Raw genomic sequence first — 24,179 nt, 5'->3', positions numbered from 1 at the left:
CATCCTACTCGGCAGCTGTGCTGTGGGTGAGCCCAGGGCAAGCATGGGACAGTGCCTTGTTCCTCGCCCTGTGCTGTCCTTGCAGCCAGTGACGTGGAAGACGAGGCTGAAAAGCCCTCCCCCGAGGGAAAACACCTTTCCCAGGGAGGAAGGGCTCAGACCTTTGCAGGAGAGCTGGGGCCAGCCAGCAAGCTGTCACTAGTGAGATGAGTCTGTCTGTCTCAGTGCGCAGCCTGGCTTTGGGAAGAGGGTGCTGCTGAGGGGGCTCCGATTGTAAGCTGGGGCGGGTGGAAGAGGGATGGCACTGTCCCCATCCCTCACACGAGCTGCCCAGGGCACAAATGGGGATGGCAATCATCATCATCACTGAGCAGGTGGGGCACCTCCAGCATGCTGCGTGGGGCAGGGGCTTCATGGAGGGTGCTCTGCCCAGACCTGGGGCGGAGGGGAGCAGGAGGGTGGGGGGCTGACCCCGTCGCGGGGTGAACAGCCCTGTTGGGGTGTGAGGCTCCGTCCTCGCCTGTCACCACATCTCTGGTCACCATGACAACAGACAGGGAGGCAGGCGGAAGTGGGCTGGCAGCCCTGGGGGCTGTGGGTGGGGGCCATGGGCGCGGGCTGGCACTCGCAGGGACCCTGCAGGGTGGGGGGGCAGCTGGCGGGACACCTGGGTCCCTCCGTGGCGGGGAGGGCGGCTGGACAGGGCTCAGCCTGCGCACTGTGAGCTCCCCGCTGTCCTGTTCCGGACCAAAAATCCCTGGGGGGACACACAGTGGGTTCGGCCGGGGGCACAGGCGCTGCGGCATGGCCAGGCAGCCCCTGTGCCGGGCGGTTTGGCACAGCAAGGCTTTGGCTGGCGCTGAGCTGAGCGGTTGAGTCACGCTGCTGCCCAGAGCGGTGCCAGGCAGGGCTGCTCAGCGGGGTCTGCATGTCCAGGCCACCGCTGGGCTGGTGGCCTCCTGGGGGTGGCAGAGACCCAAGAGGGGAGACATAGGGTAGGGCTGTGCCCCAGCATGGGGTGCCACCCTCCCCGTGTTCCTCCAGCACCGGGGATGCGTCCCCTGCCTCGGGCACCTTCAGCACCTGTGGGGACAGAGGGGAGTGGGTGGCCGCAGGTCCCTCTCTAGCTGTCCCTGTCCCCAGCTGACTGCTGGGCCCTGGGGAACGAGGCGAGCAGTCTCGGGGAAGCGCAGGCACCCACTGCCCTCCCCGGCCCACGCAGCCACTCGCGCCAGCAGCTCTTGGCATGCAGGGAGTGTGTTCCTGGCAGCCCGGCCCTCTCCCATCTGGTATTTATCTCCTTCCCGAAATCCCTCCTGCTACGGGAGGGATGCCTGGCTCTGGTGGCGATCCGGGCCCCACTGCTCACTCTGCAGCATGGCAGTCACCGTGCTGATGTGGGGAAGAGGCTGGGCTGAAAGATGGGGGGGTGGGGAGAGGAGGGGAAACCCCCACCCCAAAAATGCACGTGGGTCCCAAGAGGTTTCACTGGGTGCTCTGGGGCATCGTGGCTGGCTGCAGGCCCTGGGAGCAACACCACAGGGGCACCTTTGCCCCAGGCAAGCTCCCAGCCCCAAACTGGTAGCAACAGGGACTGCTGCCCTGGGGAGCGGGCACATCATCCCCTTGCCCCCCTCCCAACACTGCTGTCTGGCTGCCAGGGGCCTGCTAGCGCTGCCCCTCCCCACCCCAAATCCTGGGTGCCCCAAAGCTGCAGGAGCCAGGAGAGCCCATGGGTTGCCTGGGCAACTGCAGCCAGGCACTGATGGGGAGCGGTCCAGGGGAGCGGTTGCCATGGAGACCAGAGGAGCATGATCACCTTGGCAACGGTACTGTCCCCCCACCCCCTTCGGGGCTGTATCCTGAGGAGGTGCACCCCAGCCAGGGGTCTGCTGCCCACCACCCACTGGTGAGGGTACCCCCGGGCCGGCTCCCTGGGCGGGGAGGGAGGCAGCTGCTGGCGCGTCCCCCTGACTTCACGGCGCGAAGGAAGAGACGAGGCCAAGCTCGGCTCCTTGGCTTTATCACTCCACACACCACTGCAAGCCGCTCCCGCACCCGGTCCTGGCTGGGAGGCGGGCAGGAACGCTGAGTGCAGCAGGGGCCGGAGGCACAGGCAGGCTCCGGGGCACCCCAGGGCTGTCCTGCTGCTCCAGGAGGAGAGCGGGGACCCTGTGGAGAGGGATGGAGGGACGCTGTCCCCCTCCCCAGGTGGCAGAGCAACTAGTGAAGGGGCGTACTTCATTCCTGCCGGGTGCCCCTGGTCTGGGCAGTGGCTGTAGGCACACAGATTTGAGGGGGACGACAATGGTGGCACCGAGGTGTGCCACTGTGGTGGCCTGGGGGTCTCTGTCACGCCACCGTGCCCTTTGTGCCCTGCCACCTCTGGTCTTGCCCCCACCATCCTCCTCGCGGACAGAGCCACGTGCTGGAGAAGTCAAACAAGGGGAAAAGTCCCACATGGCTTTGGGGGAGTCAGGGCTGGGAAAGGGGCACGGGTCAGACAGCCGGCAGCCAGAGGAACGCCCCGGCGTGGGGCAGGCGACTCGGCTCCTTGGCTCAGGCACTGAGTACGTTTCCCCCAAGCCTTCACGTCTGGGCAGGGGGTCCCTCTGGCAGACAAAGGGAGGATGAGGAGGCTATAACTCCCCCTCATCCCAAAAACAGACAGGAGGGGAACACCAGGACCCTTCCCTCCCAACAGGAATCCCTCAGCTGCATGCGAGGGGACAGCTGAGATTTCTGCAGGCTCTGGGCTTGGCTTGGTTCACGCTGCCCCTCCCTGGGCCCCCCCACCCAGGGTGCTCTCAGGCCTGGTAGAGGGGCACCACACGGTCAATGGGCCCCCGGCAGATGGGGCAGAGGCGGGCAGGCAAGGCCTGGAAGCAGCGGAAGCAGCAGCAGATGTGGCCACAGCCCAAGAGGACGCACTCGCGGGGCCGCGTCAGGCAGATCACGCAGGAGTCCTCGGTCCCCCCATCCCCGGCCTCCTCGCCGTCCGGCTCCTTGTCCTCAGGCTGCTGCTTGAGGCGGGCGCGGCGGTAGGCACGGCACAGGGCGTGCAGGAGGACGGCCAGGCCTGCCGCGGCACACAGCAGGGCTGCACCCTTCCAGAGCCCACTGGCCGACTCCAGCTCCGCCAGCACCGTCTGCCAGTCCCCCAGGCACAGGAAATACTCGCCCCCCCGGGCCGGCGGCTGGAGGTGCAGGGAGCCGTCGGGGTGCAGGGCCAGCTCCCCGATGCCTGTCAGCCCGGCCCCCACCCGCAGCATCTCCTCTGTCTCCAGGATGCCCTTGGGCTTCTCCCCGCTCAAGTACTGGCCCAGCAGGTCGCGGAAGCCGTGGGCTGGCTGCTGGAACCGCTCGTACACCGTCTCCAGCGGCAGGCAGATGGCTCGGAGCGGACTCTCCACGCTCACCTGCGTCACCGCCTCGGTGTCTGGCGAGGCCAGCAAGAAGGGGACAGTGTAGACCTGCTCCGAGAGCACCCGCTCGCTCTCAGTCCTGAAAGCAGAGAGCGCAGCGCTGGGATGTGGAGAACGCGGAGGAACTCCGAGCTCCTGCGGCTGAGCCGAGGGTAGGGACTAGAGCCTTTAACCGAGCCACTTTCTGCCTCTCAAGCGGCCCCAGAGGACGGGAGCCTGGACCCACTGGTGCAAGCCCACCCCTGCTGTCCCCTCCCATCGCTCACCAGCTCCGGGCCAAGCTGTTCCAGATCAGCCGATGCTCTTTCAGAAGCAGTTTCTGGATCACGCCCTGCAGCCCCTCATGGTAATGGCTGGTCAGCGCAGCCTTGGCTGGCAGCACTATGCCTAAGAACCAAGGGATGCATCACGGCTGAAGGAGGAGAGCCCAGCCCCTATCCCCAGTGTGGGGCCGCAGGGTCTCCTTACCTTCCAGGGCAACGTAAGGCAGGCATCTCCCATCAGCCGCAGACACCAGTGCTGCTAAATCGTCATCAACCTGGAGCTTTGGGGCCTCCTGGAAGAGCAGGGACTGAGTGTGAACACGGGCAGGGGCAGATGGGCTGGCAGGCAGAGGGCGGGTCATGCAGGGCTTTGTGGGGATCTCTGGCAGGATGTGACCTGCGTGGTCCTGGGCATCGTGACATCAGTAGAGGACGCAGCAGGCTGCAGTCATCAGCAAGCTGCACCCAAATCAAAGGCTCTGGCCTGGGCAGTGTAGGGCACGGGGGAAGGGGCAGCGGGCAGGAGAGAGCATCTGAGGGACAGGACTACCTGTATGCGTGCCACGACTCTGGCTTTCTTCCTGTACAGGTAGTAGAAGAGGCCGGAGAAGGCGAGGCTGGACCCCAGACACAGCAGCTCCCCAGGCGTGATGGGCGGCGTGTCCATGGTGCCAGGCTCTGGCGGCACGCCTGCAAGGTGAGCGTGTTGGCTGCGGGACGGGGCAGTGTTGGCCCAGGGGCAAGGATGTCCTAGCGCCCCTGTCCCCAGGGCAGGGACGTCCCACTGCCCCTGTCCCCTGGGTGCTGCTGCCCTAGGGCCGAGCCTGCCCGTGGCCCTGGCTAGCAGTTCAGCTCCAGCTCCCACAGGTGCCTGGCAGCTCCAGCCCGACACAGCTCCCCTTGCCCAGCCTGGGTCCAGAGGCACCCAAAATCTTGCCCTGCGCCCAGGATGGGGCCGAGGCCCAGCACCCGTGACCCAGCCCGGGACCTGCACCCAGGGTCCCACCTAGGCCCGGCACCCCCAGTCCGGGCCCAGCACCCCCAGTCCGGTCCCAGCACCCCCGATCTGGCCCAAACCCAGCACCCGACTCGGACCCAGCCCCCCGGGCCCGGCCCGGCCCCGCCGCTGCCTCTCACGCCGGCCCGGCCCCGCTGCCCCCCGTGCCCCCCGAGGCCGGAGGCGCCCAGGCCCGGACCCTGGCCCCGCCGCGCCGCCTGCTGGGAAATGGAGTGCGGCCTCCGCGGCGCGGCGGCGGGGCGAGCCGTGCCCGGAACTACGTCTCCCAGCGTCCCCTGCGCCGAACTACAGCTCCCGTCGGGCCTTGCGCCTGCCACCGACAGGACTACAACTCCCGGCGGCCTTTGCGAGCCCCCGGCGGCCGGCGGGGTCCCGGTGCAGAGGCGGGGGGACCCCCGTACGGGGCTGGGGGCGCGGCGTGGGGAGAGGCCCCGGCCAGGGCAGGCCCCCGGCGCTCTGCGGAGGGGGCTCGGCCACGGCCTGGCCCCAGGGCAGGATGGGGTCACCCGTGCTGTCAGCCCCGCCCCGGGGGGCAAGGGGGCCCCTCGGATGGGCTTTGCACCGGGGGATCCCCCCCCGCTCCCGGGGCTGGGGTCTGTCCCAGCCCGGCTCCTGCCCTCCCGCTCCCCCCACCTCACCCAGAGCCGCCCTCGATGTCCCCCAGCCACGCTGAGGGGTGACCCCCTCCCCCCTGGGGTTCCAGGGCTGAGGGCCAGCCCTGCGGCTGCCCTTCTCCTGCCCCGCGCCTCTGCTCCCCTCCCTCTGTCCCTCAAGGCATCTCATCTCCCGCTCCCTTCCCTTGGTCCCTCGGGATGCCTCATCTCCCACTCCCATCCCTCGGGATGCCTCATCTCCCACACGTCCCCCCGGCTTTTGAGTCACCCCCCGCTCCAGATCCTACCTCTCCCCCCACCCCGACACCGCAAAGGACCCGGAGTCGCCGGACTAAGTGGAAACTGCTTTTAATCGTTAAATAAATTCAGCGACAGCCACCCACAGCTGAAGGCACCGGAGTCCCCGCTGCTGCCCGCTGGTCCCAGCAGAGATGGATGGGGAAGCCAAGCCGGATTGAGAGGGGGTGAGGGAAGAGCGGAGCCGGGTGGCCCCCAGCCTCCGTCTCCAGCAGGTCGGGGGGCTCAGCTCTAGTGCTCTCCCTGGGACCCTTCTGACCTGCCCACCCCGGGGGGGACACAGCGCTGGGGGGGCTGAGCTGTGCCCGTCTCTAGCACGTCAGGGTTGGGGGGGCAGAGCGGCGTTTGGGGGTGCTACGGCTTTTCTGCCGGCCGTGCCCAGCCCCAGGCTGTGGATGGGGGCTGCGGTGGGTGCCCGGTTTGTGCTGGGGAGGGGGCAGAGGTGGGGCGAGGCGGCGTGCGGTGTGTGCACAGGGGGGGACCGCGATGGAGAGTGACCTGGGGGGTGGCCCCGCTCTCTGCCCGTGGGCTAGCTCTGGCAGCCGGTGAGGGCTGGGGGTGGGGGCACAGCAAAGCATCATCCCCTCTGTCCCCAGCACCCTCCCCATCCCTACCACACCTCACAGTGCTTGCCGGGGTTCATGGGGGAGCCCAGGGGACAGCCGAAATGTTCAACAAAGTCCCGGGAGTTGCTGAGGGTGCCGATGACGCGATACTTGTCGGGGCTGTGGGGGTCGGTCACCAGCCCTTCGTGGGAGCTCTCGGGTGTCCGGACGGAGCACCACACCTGCCGGAGCGGGAGCAGCCTCAGGGACGGGGGGCAGAGCCCCCCAGGCAGGATAGGGGCCGGTGGAGTGGCTCTGAGGGGCCGGGGAGGGATGGGGAACCCACCATGCTGCTGCGCCCTACCTGTGCGAAGCCCACGAAGAAGAGCTGGTGGTTGGTGAGCCCCAGGGCTGGCAGGCGCTTCTCCTCCCCGTTCTTCTGCAGCCAGGACTTGTACGCCTGCAGGAGAGGCACCCTGAAGCCCCGGGGAGGGACAGACAGGCACGGGGGTATGCGTCCCCTTGGGACGGTGGCACTCACATTGTAGGCTGCCTTGAGCCCGCCGTTGTCGGCGATGTTCTCGCCCAGCGTCTGCCGGCCATTGACCTTCTCGCGGTGGACAGTGTAGCGGCCGTACTGCTCCGTCATGCACGCTGTCCGGTTCTTGAAGGCCTCCAGGGAGGAGTTCTGCCACCATGGCCGCAGGTTGCCCTCCTTGTCGTACTCCCGCCCTGCGGGACCGAGCTGTGGGTGGGGTGGGTCTGGGGGACACCGGCCCTCTGCAGAGCCCCTGCTGCAGGGGGTCCCGAAGCAGGGTGGGGTGCAGTGGGGACAGCCCCAGGGGATACCGGGGGACCTGGCGCCTTGGGTCCATGCCCAGGGCAGGTGGTGTCCCCCAGCCCCCGCTCCGGGCGGGCTCTGGCTGGGGCTCAGCTGTGCTCTTGGGTCCCATCCATCCCCCGGTGCATCCCCGCTGTCCCAAGCCAGATTTGTCACCCCACATTCCCCCATTGACCCCATCTCGGCTCCGGGGCTGTGGTGAAGATGCAAAGCAGAGCGGATGCAAGAGGGACCCATCCCGTGCCCCACGGGGAGAAGGATGAGGAGGGGGCCGGGGCTGCAGACACCGTGTCCTCACCAAGCGGATGGAGCGAAAGCTGCACAGAGAAGCCGGGGGGAGGTATCGGCGGGTGCCACCTGGGGAGACAGGACGATAGAAGGGGGGGCGGCTGGGGGGGCACGAGCACGCATGATGCAATGGATGGCAAAGCGGGACCCCCGCGCGCCCATGGCACCCCCTCCCCACACCGAGGGCAGGGGCCGGGCGGGGGGCAGGGAGGTGATGGGGGTCAGGGCTGCGCTGCCTGCGGGCTCTCACCTTGGTCGTCGAACGCGTGGGTCAGCTCGTGCCCCATCACCACGCCGATGCCGCCGAAATTAAGGGCTCTGTGGGGCCGTGGGAAAGAGCCAGGTAAGTGTGGGGGGATGATGCCATCAAAGCCTGCCCCCAGCCCGGGCACGCCCTCCACAGCCTGGGCACCCCGTCTGTGTCTGGGGCACCCGGCAAGACTCTGCTCTGGTTGGCACCCAGCTGGGAATGAGTTCTGTTGGGGACACTGGTGGCCCCACAGGGACTTTGCAGGCTGGTTTGTCTGTGGGATGTAAAGCCTTGAGGGACCCTCAAGACCCCCTAGGGCTTTGCTTCATGACTGGGGGGGGGGCTCTGTGGAGTGCTGGCCCTGATCCAGCCTGTGCCCCCCCATCCCCGTGCCAGGCTCACTTGGGGTGGTTGCGGGCGTAGAAGGGAGCCTGCAGGATGCCGGCGGGGAAGACGATCCCGTTCTTGGTGGGCAGGTAGTAGGCATTGACGGTCTGCGGGGTCATGCTCCACCTGCGGCAGAGAGGTGGGACAGGGGACAGGCAGGGATGCGTCCCCTCTCCCCCCTCCAACGTGGCACCCTCCTGTGCCATCTCCCACCGCGGGTCCCCTGTGCTGCCCTGCCTGGGGCTGGCACCGCCGCCCCATGACCAAGGGACCCTGTCCCAGGGACAAGCCAGAGTCACCGCAGGTGACCCAAAATGCTGTGCCACCCCATGGGGGGACCTTCCCCCCAGTGAGCCAGTGCCACCCAGGCCGTGCTGGGGACAGTGCTGTGACACTGTGCCAGTGTCACATTCTCTGAGCCCCCCCCCTTACTGGTCACGGTTGGGGGGTTTCCGGAGCTGGTCGGCCATCACTTTGGCAGAGAAGTTGTAGAAGTTCAGCATGTTCTGGAAGAAGGAGTCCTCCGAGACCTCGTACTGGTGAGGAAGAGGAGAAATGAGGAAGGGTCCATCAGGGACTGCTCTCCCCACCCTGTCTGGGATGTACTCAGTACCAGGGTGGCTCTGCATAACTCCCCATCCCAAACGGGTCCCCCAAATAGGGACATCGCCCCACCATGGGGCCCCGCAGGGCTTGGCGTGAGCAGGGACCAGGCCCCCTCCCTGTGAGCCAGGTGCCCCCCTACCCCATCATAGACGTCATCCAGCTCCTTGTTGTCCAGGATGAAGTCGGGGAAGCCGATCATGTCGTAGATAGCGTCCGCCTGTGTGGGGAGAGGCCCCGACAGTGAGATGGGGTGGGGGGGCTTCCTGGGAGTGGAGGGGTCTCCCACCCTCTGCCGTCCCCAGGGTCACCTTCTCCTTTGCAGCCTGCCTGGTCTTCTCGTCCATCCAGTCCAGCTGGTCCAGGGACACCTCGAATGCTGCCCGGATCTCGCTGATCATCTCCTCAGCCTGGGGAGGGGAGGGGAGGGAATGAAGGTCCCTCTGCCCCCCGCAACCCCTCAGACAGGGACAGGGTGGGCAGGATGTGACTCCCCAGGGCTGGGGGTCCCGTTTCCCTGCTCCCTGCCTTCCAGCCCTGGGGTTTGGGGGGAAAAGGGGGGGTTCCCACGGATGGTGATGGGGAGGGGACAGGGGCAGAAGCGTCCTCACGATGGCCTTGCTGTCCCGGTCGAAGGTAGCTTTGACGAAGAGGGAGCCCAGGGCGAAGCCCAGCGTGTCATCCGTGTTGGAGATGCAGGTTTGCCATCGGGGCGTGCAGGACTGTGGGAGTGAGATGGGGGTCCGTGAGACCCCTAGCCCCCTCCCCTGCTCCTCTCCCTGCCCCTAGCCTGGCTCTGCCCCCTCCCCAGGGGGGAGATGCTCAGAAGATAAACCCCCATCCCAAAAGATGGTCCCTGGGTTCCCTCTGCAGCATCCGGGGCTCAGCATTCCAAGGGCATCCCAAGGGCAGAGGTGGTCCTGGCTGCTTCCAGGCTGGGGGCCGAGGGGGCTAGTCCCAGGGCCCCCCGTTACCTTCCTGGTGCCATAGAGTGTCTCCAGTAGCCTCTCCTGGGCTGTCTCAAAGCGCTGGTCCAGGCTGGAGGCTGTCTTCTGCACCAGGTTCCAGATCAAGTAGTTGTTCAGGATGCTGCAGGGGCAGAGAGATGCCACGGCTTGGCACGGGCATGGTCCACGGGGGATGCCCCAGCCGCCGGCGAGCCCAAAATGTGCCCCCACCATGGGGAAAACCCCAAACAGGGCATGGCGGGGGTTCACGGGTGCCTCACCTCCTGTCAGTGCTGTTGATGAGGTCGGAGACCTGCTGGAGGTAGGTGTCCCCGTACACCACCACAGGCTCCGTGTCGGCCAGCTCCAGCGGGGCCAGGGCGTAGGACAGGTAATCCAGCCAGTCGATGGCGGGGGCCAGGGCCTGGGGGAGAACACGGGGATGCAGCACCCGGGTGCTCGGCACGGCTCTGCCCCTCCTGTCCGTCACAGGAGGATCCCCTGGGGCAGAGGCTGTGCTACCCGGGAGGGTCCCAAGGTCCCTCAGCACCCCAAATCCCTGCTCTGACCCAAACCCTTCCCATGGCTCCCTGCTGCTCTCAATGCTGCAGGAGAAGGAGGGTACCCCAGGACTCCCCATGCAGGGTGGCAGCTCGCCCCAAATCCTAATGACCAGGGGGATGAGCACCTCACTCCAGCACCCAGCGCATGTCCCACAATGGATGGGGCTGCCTGGGGTGTCCTGGGTGGGGACAGCAGCGGGCACGGACCCTGAGGTGCTCCATTGGACAACCCCCCCTTGCATCTCCAGAGGGTTTCCCCAGGCTGTCCCATGCTGTGCCCACCTGCAGCTCAGCGATGCTCATTTTGTGGTAGATCTTCTCGTCGTCCCGCCGCTCAGCCTGGGGCACGGTGATGTTGGCCAGCTGGGTTTCAAAGTCCAGCACCTGCTGCATCTGGAGGCGGGTGGGCTCCGGGGTCCCCCCCAGCAGCGTGCCCAGCTCCACCATGTAGTCCAGGTACGCTGCCAGGACCTGGCGGGACCCCGAGCCCCAGCTCAGTCCCGGCTGCAGCTCATCCCACCTCCCCGGGGGGTTCAGACCCGCTGCCTGGGCACCGTGCCTGGGCACTGTGCCACCTCAATGGGCAGGGTGCAGGTGCCAGGTGCGCCCCGGCACTGCTCACACCCCATTGCTGTGGGTTTCCCCCAGCTGCTGCCGGCAGGGTGCCCGGCGCCCAGCCTCACCCTCTCATTGGCAGTCTTGTTCAGGTAGTAATCCCGGGATGGGAGAAAAAGCCCCGACTGGTCTACCTGGGAGGAGAGAGGGGCAGCATGGGCAGCCCGGTGCCCACCGGTGCCCCCTCGGTGCTCGCCAGCCCTCGGTGCCAAGGTGCCAACCTGGATGACGTTGCTGTTGGAGCTCTTGGAGTCTGCACCCACGTACACCGTGAAGAAGGGGGTCGCCCGGTATGTGCCCGACACCATCTTGAGGACCTCCATGAAGCTGGTCTGGTTCCAGGAGCCAGTGACATTCCATCCCCCGATCTGCTGGCAGACAGACCCGGCGCCTCAAGGAGGGATAGGGTCCGTCCCCGAGGGCTGCCCCCTCCCCGGTTACACGAAGAGCTGAGCAGGAGATGCGCTAGGCTGAGCCCCGACAATTCGGGGCTCACGTGCGGATGGCTGCCCACCTTGTCGATGAGCTCCATGAGGGGCTGGGAGCCCAGCTCCTCTATCCTCTGCTCCTTGAGGCAGGACAGGTAGTACCGCTGCGTCTTCCGCTCCGCCTCGCTGCTGGAGTTGAAGGTGGCATTCTCTGCGGGAGGCTGCTGGTCAGTCCCGGGGACGCCTGTGCCCAGAGGTCACCCCCCCGGTGGCCATGACCCCCCCCGGAGCCCACCTAGGAGATGCTTCATGATGGCCTGGTTCTGGTCCCAGATGCTGTTGAAGGTGCTCCACTTGGAGCGCCCATTGGGCAGTGGGTTCCTCTTGATCCAGCCCCCACATGAGTACTGGTAGAAGTCCTGGCACGGGTCCGTCTCTGCATCCAGGGCCTCCAGGATCTTGCTGGCCACCCGGATGCAGGCATCCGTCAGGCACGTGCTGTGAGAGGGATCTGGCAGGGAAGGCATGCCTGGGGCTGTGCGCGTGTGCGGGGGGAAACCGAGGCACGGAGTGGGGCCAAACCCTGCCTGCACCCCGGGCAGGCAGAGCACCCGGAGCAGGAGCCATGGGCTGACCCATCCCTCCCCATCCTGCCGTGTCCCCCTGGGTGGGGGATGCCACTGCCACGCTGGTGGGGCGCGGGGCCCCTCCCTACCTCTGCGGTACTGGATGGCCAGGGCGACGACGGCGACACCGAGCAGCAGGGCCAGGGAGACGGAGACAGCGCAGAGCACCAGCTCCAGCTGGCTGCGCGAGGCCAGGCGGCTCAGCAGCGGCCCCGGCCCCTTCCGAAACCCCACCTGGGCAGGAGCAGGACCTGCCATCGCACCGTGGGGGGACCAAACCTCACTGCTCCCCCTTCCCTCCCCTCCTGTGCCCCGGTGCCTGGCTCAGCTGCATGATGAGGAGGGGATCAGGGCATCCCTCTGGGGGTCCCCAGGGCACGAGCCCCGGTGAGCTGGCAGTGGGTGCTGGTGGCCCCCCCCTGCCGCAAGGAAGGACGATGGCCTGGGCACACTCTTTGCCGCATTTTGGCTGCCTCCCAGCACATCCCTGGGGACAGCCAGAGCTAGCTTGGCTGCCGGCCCTGCTCCTGCTGCCCACCCGTCTGTGGGCAGGCTCCGGCTGAGGGTGAGGAGGGGGGCCAGGGAGGATGGGGAGGGGAAGGATGGAGGGGCCGGGGCAGACCTCACCTCCACGCTGTCGGGAGAGGCGCTGCCATCCCCCGTTGGCTCTGGCCCCTCGTCATCCTGCAGCGTGGCACGCTTGTAGTCGGGCATCTGCCGAGGGAGGGAGCGGGCTGGGATGGGGGCGTGGGGGTGGCTGCCCCCCGCCCCGCCATCCCTTCCAGATCTTACGGCAAGGACCGGTGCCCACTCTGTGGCTGCACGGGGGGGCTGGGGCAGCTCCTGACCCCCCTCAGTGCACCTGGGCCTCCCCCAGGGGCTGTCCCCAGCCCTGGGTGGCCCTGGGGAGCACGGGGAGAGATGCTGGTGGGGGGCTCGGGGGCTCGCTCCAGAGCATCCCTCCGCGTCGCCATGGCAGCCGTGGCATCAGCCCTGCCGACAGGTGCCACATCGCCACGGAGACGTGGTCCCTGTTGCCAGGCAACCATTGGCTAGTGCTGCTGCCTTGCCCCTCCTCCCCCGCCTGGAACTTTCCATGCAGATGTGCACCGGTCCGAAACATCTGGAAGCACCTCCCACCTCATCCTGGCCCCGGGGGTGCCCAGGGTGCAGGGCCAAGCCCGTGCAGGCAGAGTGTGAGGGGAGAGGGGGCACTACAGGGGGTGCCAGCCAGCAGGACAGGACCCCCTCACTCCCGGCCTTGCAGGGCAGCCCAGCAAGGGCTGCTTGCACCGACCCAGCCGTGAGGGCTGCCAAGGACTCAGCCAAGAGGGAGGTGGTGGAGCTGAGCCAGCAGCTTTGGGGGGGGGGGGCGGGGGATGAGCTGGAAGAAAAAGCTGGAGGCTTTGGTGGAAGAGAATCAGCAATGCTGCTGGTCGCGAGTCATCCTTAGGCTTCAGAGTTAACGCCTGGGTGGATTGCGGCTCACCCTCCCATCTGTGCTGCAGACTAAGGTGGATTCCCCAGGGCTGCCTGCAGGGCCGGTGTCGGGGGCCAGGGCGGGAAGGATGATGGGCAGGGGGTGAAGCAGGGCAAGTGCCCTGTGCCCAGCTCTGCCCACTGCCACACCGCTGGCACAGGGAAGGGGCTTCGCCAGGGGCTGCGGCGGCGGGAGGGCGCAAGGCTGGGATCGACGGTTGGCAGGAGCCCCCCGCCAGGGTGGGTTCCCGGGAGCCGCAGGCATTAGGAGGGACGGCTCGGCATCCTGTGGGAGCTCAGCCAGGCAAGCACCCCCACCGCCTTGGCTCCTCCAACACTCTCCTCTCCCCTCCTGGGTGGTCCTCGTCCTCCTGGGCACCAGCCAGCAGCACCCCCTCCCCAGCACCTCCTGGCACCCTCAAGGCAGGAGCAGGACCTGGTCCTGGGGCTCCTCCTGTCCTCTCCGTGGGGCTGAGACCCACAGGGACAGGGTCCCCTGCTCCCTCCAGGGGTGCTGCCTTGGGGGGCACCCTATGAGCAGCATCACTGTACCCCAGGTGGGCTTCATACCTCGGCAGAGAAGGGTCTGTGGGGCCATCTCCGAACTGCCCCAGCTCCCTCTGCCCGACCCCAGGCAGGGGTTTGGAGGTGCCCTTCCTCCCCCTTCCCCCCCCCGCCGTGGGGGACGGGGACCCTCCAGCCACGCAGCTCTCCCAGCCCCACGCAGCCCCCTGCGTCCCCCGGCCATCCCCCCTCCCCGGGCTCCCCCAGCCCCTCTATCCCTTCCTCCTGCGGGGTCCCGCAGCCTCCCCAGCCCTACCAGCTCCTTGAGCCCTCCAACCCCCGGGCTCTCCTCTGCCCCGGCCCCCTACTGTCCCCCTCGCCGTCCCCTCTGCCCCCCGGGAGCCGCTGCCCCCCGTCCCCCCGCTCCTCCTGCCCCACTCCCCGCCCTGCCCCACCGCCATCCCCGGCCCGGTCCGCGCCGCTGCCCCGGGCACTCACGGCGTGTCCGAGCTCCTGGAGGGCCACGTTCATCCTGGCCATCCCGGGCCGCCTCCCGCCTAGCTTCGCTCCCCGCCCGGGCCGCGCCGGGCCCCCGCCGCCGCCGCCGCAGCGCCGCCTGCCTCCGCCGCCGCCATGGCCCGCACCGGCCGCCGCGCCGCCGCCGGGACCGGGACAGGGACCGGGCAGGGATGGGGCAGCAGCGGAGGGATGGAGCCGCGGGGGCTGGTACCGGCTGGGCGCCGCCCGTAGGCAACGGGGCGGGGGCGGCGGGGGCCGGCGCCTCGGGGGGTGGCTGGAGCGGGGGCACCGGTGCCCAGCCCGGTCGCACCGCTCCGCTCCACCCGGCCCGGCCCCGCCGCCAAGGTGACCGCCGTGCGTGCGGGAGGAGCCCCGCACCGGCACCGCCACCCGCACTGGTGTCTGCACCGGCACCGCCACCCGCACCCCCACCGGCACCCGCACCGGCACAGGGAGCAGCACCCGGGCTCGCACCCATGCGCCCGCAACGGGCACCGGCACGCTGACACACGTACCGGCACTCGGGGAGGCACGCTGACGCTGGCACTGCACAGCACTGGGTACCGGCACCGGTAGCGGGGTGGTAATGGTGCACAGCTGCAGCAGCACACCCTGCTCTGGTACCCGGGCGCACACCCCGATGCACCAGCACGTGCCCAGGACGCACACACACACTGACTGACACCGGCACCCTGAGGTCACCTGCAGGCCCGTGCCACCACACACGGTGTGACACAGTCGCACGCACGCAGGCGTGCACAGCCATAGCCATCGCCGTGGTGGCAAGCAAGGGGGAGGCTGTGGCTACGCGCACAGCCTCACACCCCGCCTCGACACCTCCCAACGCTGTGCCACCGCCTGCCTGGGGCAGGGTGTCACCGCAGGTCACCTGCCCGGCACCCGGGGTGCTGCCAGAGGGGCAGCAGCCTGTGGGGGTGTCGGGGCGCAGGCACACGGATGGGATCCCACCTACCCTCTGGGGTGCAGGGCACAGAGCGGCTGGGTGGGTGCCCGGGTGTGCGCAGCAGCGGTGCCTCGAGAAACGTCGGTGGGGGGATGCCTGGCACTGCCGCCAGTGCCGGGGTGGGGTAAGGTGCCCCCCGGGGTGCCCGGTGGGGTGGGGGAGGCAGTGCCACCCGCCCGAACCGCGGGTCCGGGGTCACGGGGCGGCACGCGTGTGCAGGGGGTGTGTGTGTGACACGGGTGGAGGGGCACAGGGGTGCCCACGGGTGTCCCCGGCGCGTCGGGCCACCGCCGAGCCCGCCAGCCCCGGGCAATGCCGCCTCACTCGGGTGGCACCGGTGCCCCGTGCCAGGCTGGCGGAGCTCCGGGTCGCCGACCCCGTCCCCGGCTGCCCCGGGCCGGGCCGAGCCTGGACCCCCCCGCTCCCGCTCCCGCTCCCGCCGCTGCCGGCGCCGGTGGCGGTGGCGGTGCCGGTGCTCGGCGCTGCGCAGCGCCGCGACACGTGGGGCCGCCCCGCCCCTGTCCCCGCCCCTCTCCCCGCCCTCGGCGCGCGGCTGTGTCGTCACGGCGGCGCCGGGCGGCGATTGGCGGCGGGGGGTTGCGGCGCGCAGGCGCGGAGCGGCGGGTGCGCGGCGGAGCGGTCATGGAGGCGGGCGGCGGCGGCGGGCAGAGCCGGGTGCAGGGCGGCCCCGGGTCGGGCGGCGACGAGAAGCCCACGCCGCCCTGGGGACGGGACCGCCGGGAGCCGCCCGCGGGGCCCGAGAAGGAGCAGGAGCTGGTGAGGGCCGCCGCCGCGGGCCGCAGCTGAGTCACGGCCCAGCCGGGCTCGCGTCACCGGCGGGGCGGGACGTCATCCCACGTCATGAGGGTGGCCGGCACCCCTCCGGGGGCGTCTGTGGCGTCGCCGAGGCTCCCTCCGGCGGGGGCGCGTGACGTCACCGGCGGGAGGGGGGTCCCTCCGTAGGGGAGCCGTGACGTCACTGAGGCGAGGGGCTTCCTCCAAGGGAGACCGTGACGTCTTGGGGGTACCCGCGTGACAGAGCTGAAGGCTCCCTGCCCTGGGGGGGTGCGTGTGCGCGGTGGGGCGGGGGGGCTCCGGGGTCTGACGTCGCTGGAATGGGGTGAGGAGAGCCGTGATGTAATCAGCGGGGACTGTGGAGGAGTCCCCTCTTTGTCCGGCGCGGGGGTGGCCTTGGCGCCGGGGGTCCCCACGGGCTGCGGGGGGCTGCCCCTGGGTGGAGGGGCCGCTGTCAGCGGGGTGCCCCCGTGGGGCTGTGCCCCGCCGGGCCCCTCGCCGCCCAGCACCGGGCGATGGAGGCGCCGCTCACCCCGGGAAGGGGTGGTCTCTTTGGGGGGGGATCCCTGGTAACGACAGCATTGACCCCCCAGCAGCACTGGGGCAGGATGGTGCCCTGGGGGGGTGTCACTGTGTCCTGGTCCCCCTGCGGCTTGGGGTGACACCCCCACCCCGTCACACTGGGGGTGTCCGTGCTGGGCACCCTTAACTCCGCTTTCTCCTGTGCGTTTCGGCAGTCCGAGGAGGACAAACAGCTGCAGGATGAGCTGGAGATGCTGGTGGAGCGCCTGGGGGTAAGTCTGTGCCGTGCCTTGGCAAGGAGCTGCGGAGCCGGGAGCCTTGGCCAGGACTTGAGTTCATCTGTCCCTCGCTTGCGGTTGTTCTTTGCGCAGTGGAGGTGAGGGGGGTTCACCTTGAGTGGGGCCCCTCCTTGTCCGCTGCGGTTTGTCCCCCAGCCTTGCTGTCTGTCGGACTGGTGCCCGGGGGACCTCTGCCTCCCTCTGCTCTGAGCCATGGCTGTGTTTGGGGAGGGCTGGCGGGGTGGTGGCGCAGGAACCAGCCCCCTGCTCCCTGACAGGCAGCTTCCCTCTGCAGGAGAAAGATACATCCCTCTACCGCCCAGCCCTGGAGGAGCTGCGGAGGCAGATCCGCTCTTCCACCACCTCCATGACCTCCGTTCCCAAACCCCTCAAGTTCCTACGGCCGCATTACGGCAAGCTGAAGGAGATCTATGAGAACATGGCTCCAGGAGAGAACAAGGTAAAGGCTCTTGGCTCCACCATTCCACCTGGCTGCGGGGACGGTGCTGGCGCAGGTGGTCACAGAGCCATCCAGACCCTGTGGTCCCACATCAGCCTCTGTGACTTGCTCCAGTGGATTATAAGTTGCCAGGGCCATGCCTTTGCTGGCTTGTGGGTGCAGGGAGAGCGTTGTGTCCCTGGCTGCCTCTGCTTCCCCGTGCCCGTCGTGTGTCTGGACCTCCGTACTCTTTCCCCAGCGCTTTGCGGCAGACATCATTTCTGTTCTGGCCATGACCATGAGTGGGGAGCGCGAGTGTCTGAAGTACCGGCTGGTGGGCTCCCAGGAGGAGCTGGCGTCTTGGGGGCATGAATACGTCAGGTAAGCCTGGGTGGGAGCAGGGCTGGGGGAAGGACAAGGGCTCAGGGGGATTTCCCTGAGCGCTTTGACTCTAGCCCGCCTGGGAGGTGTCCCGACTTGCTGGGCTTGTGCTGGGCTTCTCCTGTCACGTCTGCACACATGTCACCTCATCCTCTCTCCACAGTGGTTTGCTAACTGCAGAGATCTTGCTGCTGTGGCCTCTGTAATCTCTGCTCTTAACCCTATTCCTCCTCTGGGCTTGTCCCCCACAACCTCTCACAGGAGTGTGGAGCCCCCGTAAACAATACGCAGCCCCAGCTAACTGATAGCAGCTGCTCCCCATCTTTGGGGCTGGGTGAAGCTGGTTTCTGTGGCGGTGACGTCCTTTTGTCCCTGCAGGCACCTGGCAGGGGAGGTGGCCAAGGAGTGGCAGGAGATCGATGAGGCTGACAAGGCTCAGAGGGACACGCTCCTCACGCTGGTCAAGGAGATCGTCCCCTACAACATGGCCCACAACGCAGAGCACGAGGCCTGTGACCTGCTCATGGAGATCGAGCAGATGGACATGCTGGAGAAGTACATTGATGACAACGCCTACTCCAAAGTGTGCCTCTATCTGACCAGGTGAGGGACCTCAGCAGTCTCAGGCACTGGAGGGCGCCTGGTCCCTGGTGGTCCGAGGTTGCCTGACGTGGTCATCACCCTCACGCCTGTCTCCTCCTCAAAGCTGCGTAAGCTACGTCCCAGAGCCTGAGAACTCAGCTCTCCTGCGCTGTGCCCTGGGCATCTTCCGCAAGTTCAGCCGCTACCCTGAAGCCCTCCGCCTGGCTCTGATGCTCAATGACATGGAGCTGGTGGAGGACATCTTCACTTCCTGCAAAGATGTGTAAGTGGAGACACATTTCCCACCCTCTGGGGCCTTCACCCATCGTGGTGGGGTGTGGCTCCCTGTCTGGGCAAGAGCTGGGTTGGATCCTGCCACCGCCGGAGGTGTCTGGGGCTTTGGACTGAGACTCTTGCCCCTGAAATCAAGATGGGCCAGAGTGGGTTGTCTCTGGGCTGCTCTTGTGTGCCTCTAGAGCAGGGCAGGCTGGCTCACCGTTTGGTGAGCCTGTGTTTGTGCTGGGGCTGGCTGGGGTCTGGGCACTTGTGAAACCTCTTCTCTCTGCGCAGAGTTGTCCAGAAGCAGATGGCCTTTATGCTGGGCCGCCATGGGGTCTTCCTGGAGCTGAACGAGGATGTGGAGGAATACGAGGACCTGACTGAGATCATGTCCAACGTCCAGCTCAACAGCAACTTCCTGGCCTTGGCTAGAGAAGTGAGTGTCTCGGCTGGGAAAAGAGCTCTGGGCTGCCTCCAGCTGTGGCTGCCCTGGCAGCCAGGCTCTGTGGCAAGATCTGGGAAGAGATCCTTCATCCCTATGAGCTTGGCCAGGCACCTCCTGGAGAGGTTGCCCTTGTAGGGCAGCTGCCCTGGGGTGTGCTGGCCGGGTGGTAACCCCCTTCTCTCTTGTCTCTGCAGCTGGACATCATGGAGCCCAAAGTGCCGGATGATATTTACAAAACCCACCTGGAAAATAACCGTAAGGGCTGCTCTTGTGGCCTTTGTCTTTTCTCCTGTGGGGAGCTCCTGGGGCTGGAAGGCACCTCTGGGGCTGGAAGGCACCTCTGGGCCGGCGCAATCAGCTGTGTGTCCTGAGGCAGGCCGATGGCCTGCCTGCGGTCTCTGACCTGGCGTGGAGCAGACCCAGCTGCCTGCCATGGATTTGGGCTCCTCCTTCCTGCTGGTGGTGGGACAGGTCCTCATCCCCCTGTGGCGTGGGACAGCTGTGCGGTGGAGGGCTGGCAGGGCTTCTCTTGCTGCCCAGCTCATCCTGACATCGTTCCCCAGGGTTCGGGGGGAGCGGTTCCCAAGTGGACTCAGCCCGGATGAATTTGGCCTCCTCCTTTGTGAACGGCTTTGTGAATGCTGCGTTCGGACAGGACAAGCTGCTGACGGACGATGGCAATAAATGGTTGTACAAGAACAAGGACCACGGTGAGGGAGCCGGCTGGGCAGGGGCTGGAGGTGCCCTTAGGGTTGGGGTCGCTACCCTGACCCTTTTGGGGGCCTGCTGAAAGCGGGGGTTACAGGGCACAGCTGCTGCTGGGCTGCCCCATGTCCCTGGCCACCACCTGCCCCAGACAGGGCACGTCAATTCAGGGCTGACGTGAGCTCTTCTCCCCTGGAACCGCAGGGATGCTGAGTGCTGCAGCCTCGCTGGGCACGATACTGCTGTGGGACGTGGACGGGGGGCTCACGCAGATCGACAAGTACCTGTACTCCTCGGAGGATTACATCAAGGTCGGTGGCACCGATCCCAGTGACAGGCTCTACGGCTGCGTGAGGCAGCCCTGCTGTGGGCTGGGTGTGCGGCTGGCTCGGGGAATGGTTAACCTTGCCTTGGTCCGCTGTGCGGCTCAGCTGCTGCCCGGAAAGGGGTCGGATGCCCTGTGTCCCAGGGTTTTGAGTGGCTTACAGCAAGGCGGGGAGCTCTTGGGGACTGCCTGAGGCACCTTTGGGGTCCCCTTGTCACAGAGCTACGAGCTTTGGACTGCTCAGCTGGATCCAGAGTGACGTTGCTCACTTGGTACCAACTTGCCCATCCTGGGGAGTGGGTGTAACGTGTGGGGTGATATTAGTCACTGGCTGGCAGGGAGCTTTTGTGTGTTGGCGGCTGGTGCGTGACGGTGCTTCTGCCTTGCAGTCGGGAGCCCTCCTGGCCTGTGGCATTGTCAACTCGGGGGTGAGGAACGAGTGTGACCCTGCCCTGGCCCTCCTGTCCGACTACGTCCTCCACAACAGCAACACCATGAGGATTGGAGCCATTTTTGGGTAAGGGCCTGGCCCCAGCCTCCCTGCGCTGCGCAGGGTGGTGCAGCTCCCCCCTCACGCTCCCCTGCACTCTCTGCAGGCTGGGGCTGGCGTATGCGGGCTCCAACCGTGAGGACGTCCTGACTTTGCTGCTACCGGTGATGGGAGACTCCAAGTCCAGCATGGAGGTAGGGAGCGAGGCAGGGTTCGCCTGGGGTTCCTGCTTCCCCACCCAGTCCCCAGCAGCTCCTGGGAATACAGGGGCCGTCCTGCAGCTGGTTTGGGCTCCAAGAGCAAGGCTACATGTCCCTGCTCCATGCTGTGCTGTGCCAGAAGAGCACGAGCCTGTTTTCCCCATCTAAGCTGCTTGTGCAACGTGACTGCAGCAGATGTGGGAGGGTAGGAAGCCATCAGGTCTGCCAGTAGCCCAAATCTTTGCACAAAGCGGGGACCAAGGGTACCCAGTGCTCTTTCAGGCTGGGCAGCCGTCAGGCTGGGCAGACCTGGCCCTGAGCCGTGGGTCAGCTCGCTCTGCGCTGTCCCCGTGTACAACGTGTCTCTTTCCCTCCTTCACCAGGTGGCTGGCGTGACCGCCCTGGCCTGCGGGATGATATCGGTGGGCTCCTGCAACGGGGATGTCACCTCAACCATCCTCCAGACCATCATGGAGAAATCGGAGACAGAGCTGAAGGACACGTATGCCCGGTGGCTGCCGCTCGGCCTGGGCTTGAACCACTTGGGTAAGGCTGGGCAGTGCCAGTGGCTCATGGATCGGAGGACGAGCTGAGAGCATCCCTCCACCGCTGTCCTCTAACCACTGCGCCTTCCTCGGCAGGGAAGGGGGAGGCGATTGAGGCAATCTTGGCAGCGCTGGAGGTGGTGTCAGAGCCGTTCCGCAGCTTTGCTAACACGCTGGTGGACATCTGTGCCTATGCGGGTGAGTTGGGCTGATCGAGGTGAGGGAAGCAGGAGTGGGTCCCGGGCCCTTCGCCTGCTGATCCTGGCCCTCTGCTCTGCCCCCAGGCTCGGGGAATGTCCTGAAGGTGCAACAGCTCCTGCACATCTGCAGTGAGCACTTCGACTCCAAGGAGAAAGAGGAGGACAAGGACAAAAAGGACAAGAAAGAGAAGGAGAAGAAAGAGAGCTCAGCTGACATGGGGGCTCACCAGGTGGGGAAATGTGGGCTGAGAGCTGTGCCCTGAGGCAGGAGCCGGCTTTGGGAGGATCCCTAAGGCCCTTGTGGGATCAGAGCTGGAGCAGAACAGTCCCCAGCAGCATCCCCTGCTCTCTCTGTCCCCCTGGGCTCAGCGTGGGCGCAGGGGCTGTGAGAACTTGGGTTTTGGGCTGGGTGCTCCTCGCCTGATGCTCAGTGCCGGTGTCCCCACAGGGTGTAGCGGTGTTGGGGATCGCGCTCATTGCCATGGGCGAGGAGATTGGTGCTGAGATGGCCCTGCGCACGTTTGGCCATCTGGTGAGTGATGCCGGGGGAGACAGCACAGAGCCGGGAAGTGACCTGGGAGTAGAGACTGGGTCTTGCCTCTGTAAACCTTGCTGCCCTCGGTAAGCTGGGTCTAACACCCACTTCCCTCCGTGCAGCTGCGGTATGGGGAGCCCACCCTGCGCCGTGCTGTGCCCCTGGCCCTGGCCCTTATCTCGGTCTCCAACCCCCGGCTCAACATCCTCGACACCCTCAGCAAGTTCTCTCACGACGCTGACCCCGAGGTCTCCTACAACTCCATCTTTGCTATGGGCATGGTGGGCAGCGGTAAGCCTCGGACAGCCTGGTTTGGGGCTCGTGCGGGCGGAAGGTGGGAGACCCGAGCCATGTACCCTACTCTCTGCCTGCACCCCCTCTTCCTCAGGTACCAACAATGCCCGGCTGGCAGCGATGCTGCGGCAGCTCGCCCAGTACCACGCCAAGGACCCCAACAACCTCTTCATGGTGCGGTTAGCCCAGGTGATGATCCTGCGCTCGCCGCTCGTGGCAGGGAAGGGGCAGGTTGGGGGTCCCTGTGGTGTTGCGGGGGTGTCACCCTCCTGCCAGGCAGGGCTGGGGGTCCCAGGCGTTACCCCACCCCTCTCTCACGTGCTTTCTTCGCCACGCCAGGGCCTGACCCACCTGGGCAAGGGGACGCTCACCCTGTGCCCCTACCACAGCGATCGCCAGCTCATGAGCCAGGTGGCCGTGGCCGGGCTGCTGACCGTCCTTGTGTCTTTCCTGGACGTGCGCAACAGTGAGTACTGTGGGCTCGGCCCCCCGGGCACCCCCCTGCCCCGCAGGGTGGGCATCGCTCAGCCCCTTTACTTCTGTCTCTCCCCAGTTATCCTGGGCAAGTCCCACTACGTCCTCTACGGCCTCGTTGCTGCCATGCAGCCCCGCATGCTGGTCACCTTTGACGAGGAGCTGCGACCTCTGCCCGTGTCGGTTCGGGTGGGACAGGTAAGGGGCAGCCAGAGCTGGGGATGGGGTGCCCCGACATCCTTGCGTGGCCCCAGCATTTACCTCGCTCTTCTCCCGCAGGCCGTCGACGTGGTGGGCCAGGCAGGCAAGCCAAAAACCATCACTGGCTTCCAGACGCACACGACGCCGGTGCTGCTGGCGCACGGAGAGCGGGCAGAGCTGGCCACGGAGGAGCACGTGCCCGTGACACCCATCCTGGAGGGATTTGTTATCCTACGCAAGAACCCCAACTACGACGTTTGAGCCAAGGGGGGCCTGGGGGAGGGGTGGGTAGGTGGTTTGGGAGGGGAGGAAAAAAAAACCTAGGTTGTTTGTTTGTTTTTTTTGTTACTGAGAGTCAAGAAAATAAACTATGTGGAGACTCCAGTGCTGCCGTATGCTCCCTGTGCTGGGGGTGCGGGCTGGGCGCCGAGCCCCTGGAGGCTGCCAGCTGCCCCTGGGGGCCGGGCACGGCGCAGGCCCCGAGAAGCAGGGGGTGAACACGGAGCTGTAGGGTGCCACGGGTGTTCCCGCTCCTCCCCACCCTGCGCCCGGCCACGGCAGGGTGTGCCGGCAGTGTGTGACTCTCTTCCCTGGGGGGCTCGGGGGGGGACTCCCGAGTTCAGCTCCGACTCTCTTCCCTGGGGGGCTCGGGGGGGGACTCCCGAGTTCAGCTCCAGAGCCCGGATCAGGGTTAAAATCGGTCTTGGGGCGGGGTGGAAGCTACGGGGGAGGTATTTTTAGGAAAGAGAGGAAACCCCTGTCCTGTTTCCAGAACGGGAAGGGTCGATGCCCAGCCCTGTCCCCCTGGGAGGCTGGGTCTGGGGGAGCCAAGTCCCAGGGGGAGCGGGGTGGGTGCAGGGTAGGGGCAAGGTGCCTGTCCTGTGGGGTGCTGGGTGGATGCAGGTGTTCGTGGGTGCAGGTCCTGGGTGGGCGCCGGTCCTGGGGGGGGTCCCGGTGCAGGTGGGTGTGGGTCTTGGGTGGTGCCATGTGGGCGCCGATGCTGGATGGATCCTGGGTGGGTGCAGGTCGGAGTCGTGCCGGTGCTGGGTGGGTGCTGGTCCCAGGGGGTGCTGGTGCAGGTGGGTGCCGATGCTGGATGGATCCTGGGTGGATGCAGGTCTCGGGTGGTGGGTGCTGGTCCCGGGACATTGCAGGTCCTCGGTGGTGGGTGCTGGTCCCGGGGGGCTGCAGGCCCCGGGCGGTGCCGGTGCGCGTGCCGGCGGGTGCCGGGTGCGGCGTCGCGCCACGTGCTCCCGCACGGGGCGTGCGGGGGAGGGCCGGAGCGGTGGGCGTGGCCCCGCCGGGAAGGCGTG

At 67.1% G+C, this 24,179-nt stretch overlaps 3 protein-coding genes across 10 annotated transcripts; 1 reads left to right on the top strand and 2 right to left on the bottom strand.

Annotated features, from left to right (window-relative positions):
- Positions 1-2,007: 2,007 nt before the first annotated feature.
- Positions 2,008-4,945, bottom strand: LOC104015629 (mitochondrial ubiquitin ligase activator of nfkb 1-A). 3 transcript variants are annotated; one of them, XM_087738972.1, is made up of 5 exons: positions 4,885-4,945; positions 4,239-4,378; positions 3,894-3,981; positions 3,692-3,812; positions 2,008-3,504 (listed from the first exon to the last, which is right to left on the bottom strand). In XM_087738972.1, the coding sequence occupies exons 2-5, from the start codon at positions 4,353-4,355 to the stop codon at positions 2,808-2,810; spliced, it is 1,023 nt and encodes a 340-aa protein (XP_087595098.1). In that variant the 5' UTR covers positions 4,356-4,378; positions 4,885-4,945; the 3' UTR covers positions 2,008-2,807. The 3 variants fall into 3 exon arrangements, with proteins under 3 accessions (XP_087595098.1, XP_087595097.1, XP_087595099.1); XM_087738971.1 differs by having other exon boundaries at positions 4,784-4,890; XM_087738973.1 differs by lacking the exon at positions 4,885-4,945 and adding an exon at positions 4,826-4,875.
- Positions 4,946-5,652: 707 nt separating this feature from the next.
- Positions 5,653-14,318, bottom strand: ECE2 (endothelin converting enzyme 2). Of its 6 annotated transcripts, none has more exons than XM_087738946.1 (20): positions 14,192-14,318; positions 12,338-12,424; positions 11,800-11,944; positions 11,380-11,595; positions 11,171-11,295; positions 10,878-11,024; positions 10,725-10,790; positions 10,324-10,512; positions 9,760-9,902; positions 9,506-9,620; positions 9,143-9,253; positions 8,843-8,941; positions 8,674-8,751; positions 8,361-8,464; positions 7,944-8,054; positions 7,542-7,609; positions 7,302-7,360; positions 6,704-6,907; positions 6,527-6,622; positions 5,653-6,404 (listed from the first exon to the last, which is right to left on the bottom strand). In XM_087738946.1, exons 1-20 carry the CDS (start codon positions 14,231-14,233, stop codon positions 6,228-6,230), a joined length of 2,382 nt encoding a protein of 793 aa, XP_087595072.1. In that variant the 5' UTR covers positions 14,234-14,318; the 3' UTR covers positions 5,653-6,227. The 6 variants fall into 6 exon arrangements, 5 of the variants coding, with proteins under 5 accessions (XP_087595072.1, XP_087595076.1, XP_087595073.1 ...); XM_087738950.1 differs by having other exon boundaries at positions 10,324-10,404; XM_087738947.1 differs by lacking the exon at positions 14,192-14,318 and adding an exon at positions 12,503-12,643.
- Positions 14,319-15,769: 1,451 nt separating this feature from the next.
- On the top strand, positions 15,770-23,143 carry PSMD2 (proteasome 26S subunit ubiquitin receptor, non-ATPase 2). Its single transcript, XM_087740584.1, has 21 exons — positions 15,770-15,953; positions 16,709-16,765; positions 17,067-17,231; positions 17,470-17,591; positions 17,970-18,194; positions 18,298-18,456; positions 18,744-18,888; positions 19,092-19,152; positions 19,461-19,607; positions 19,807-19,913; positions 20,317-20,444; positions 20,524-20,611; positions 21,001-21,163; positions 21,259-21,360; positions 21,447-21,592; positions 21,811-21,894; positions 22,020-22,188; positions 22,286-22,380; positions 22,531-22,657; positions 22,745-22,863; positions 22,945-23,143. The coding sequence occupies exons 1-21, from the start codon at positions 15,819-15,821 to the stop codon at positions 23,125-23,127; spliced, it is 2,727 nt and encodes a 908-aa protein (XP_087596710.1). The 5' UTR covers positions 15,770-15,818; the 3' UTR covers positions 23,128-23,143.
- Positions 23,144-24,179: the final 1,036 nt, after the last annotated feature.

Source organism: Nipponia nippon, unplaced genomic scaffold (genome assembly GCF_047370975.1).
Source record: "Nipponia nippon isolate SJK-2023a ecotype South Korea unplaced genomic scaffold, ASM4737097v1 scaffold_7, whole genome shotgun sequence".
NCBI classification, from domain to species: domain Eukaryota; kingdom Metazoa; phylum Chordata; class Aves; order Pelecaniformes; family Threskiornithidae; genus Nipponia; species Nipponia nippon.
Note: the sequence above shows the minus strand (reverse complement) of the source record. Positions and strands in the feature narration are given on the sequence as shown.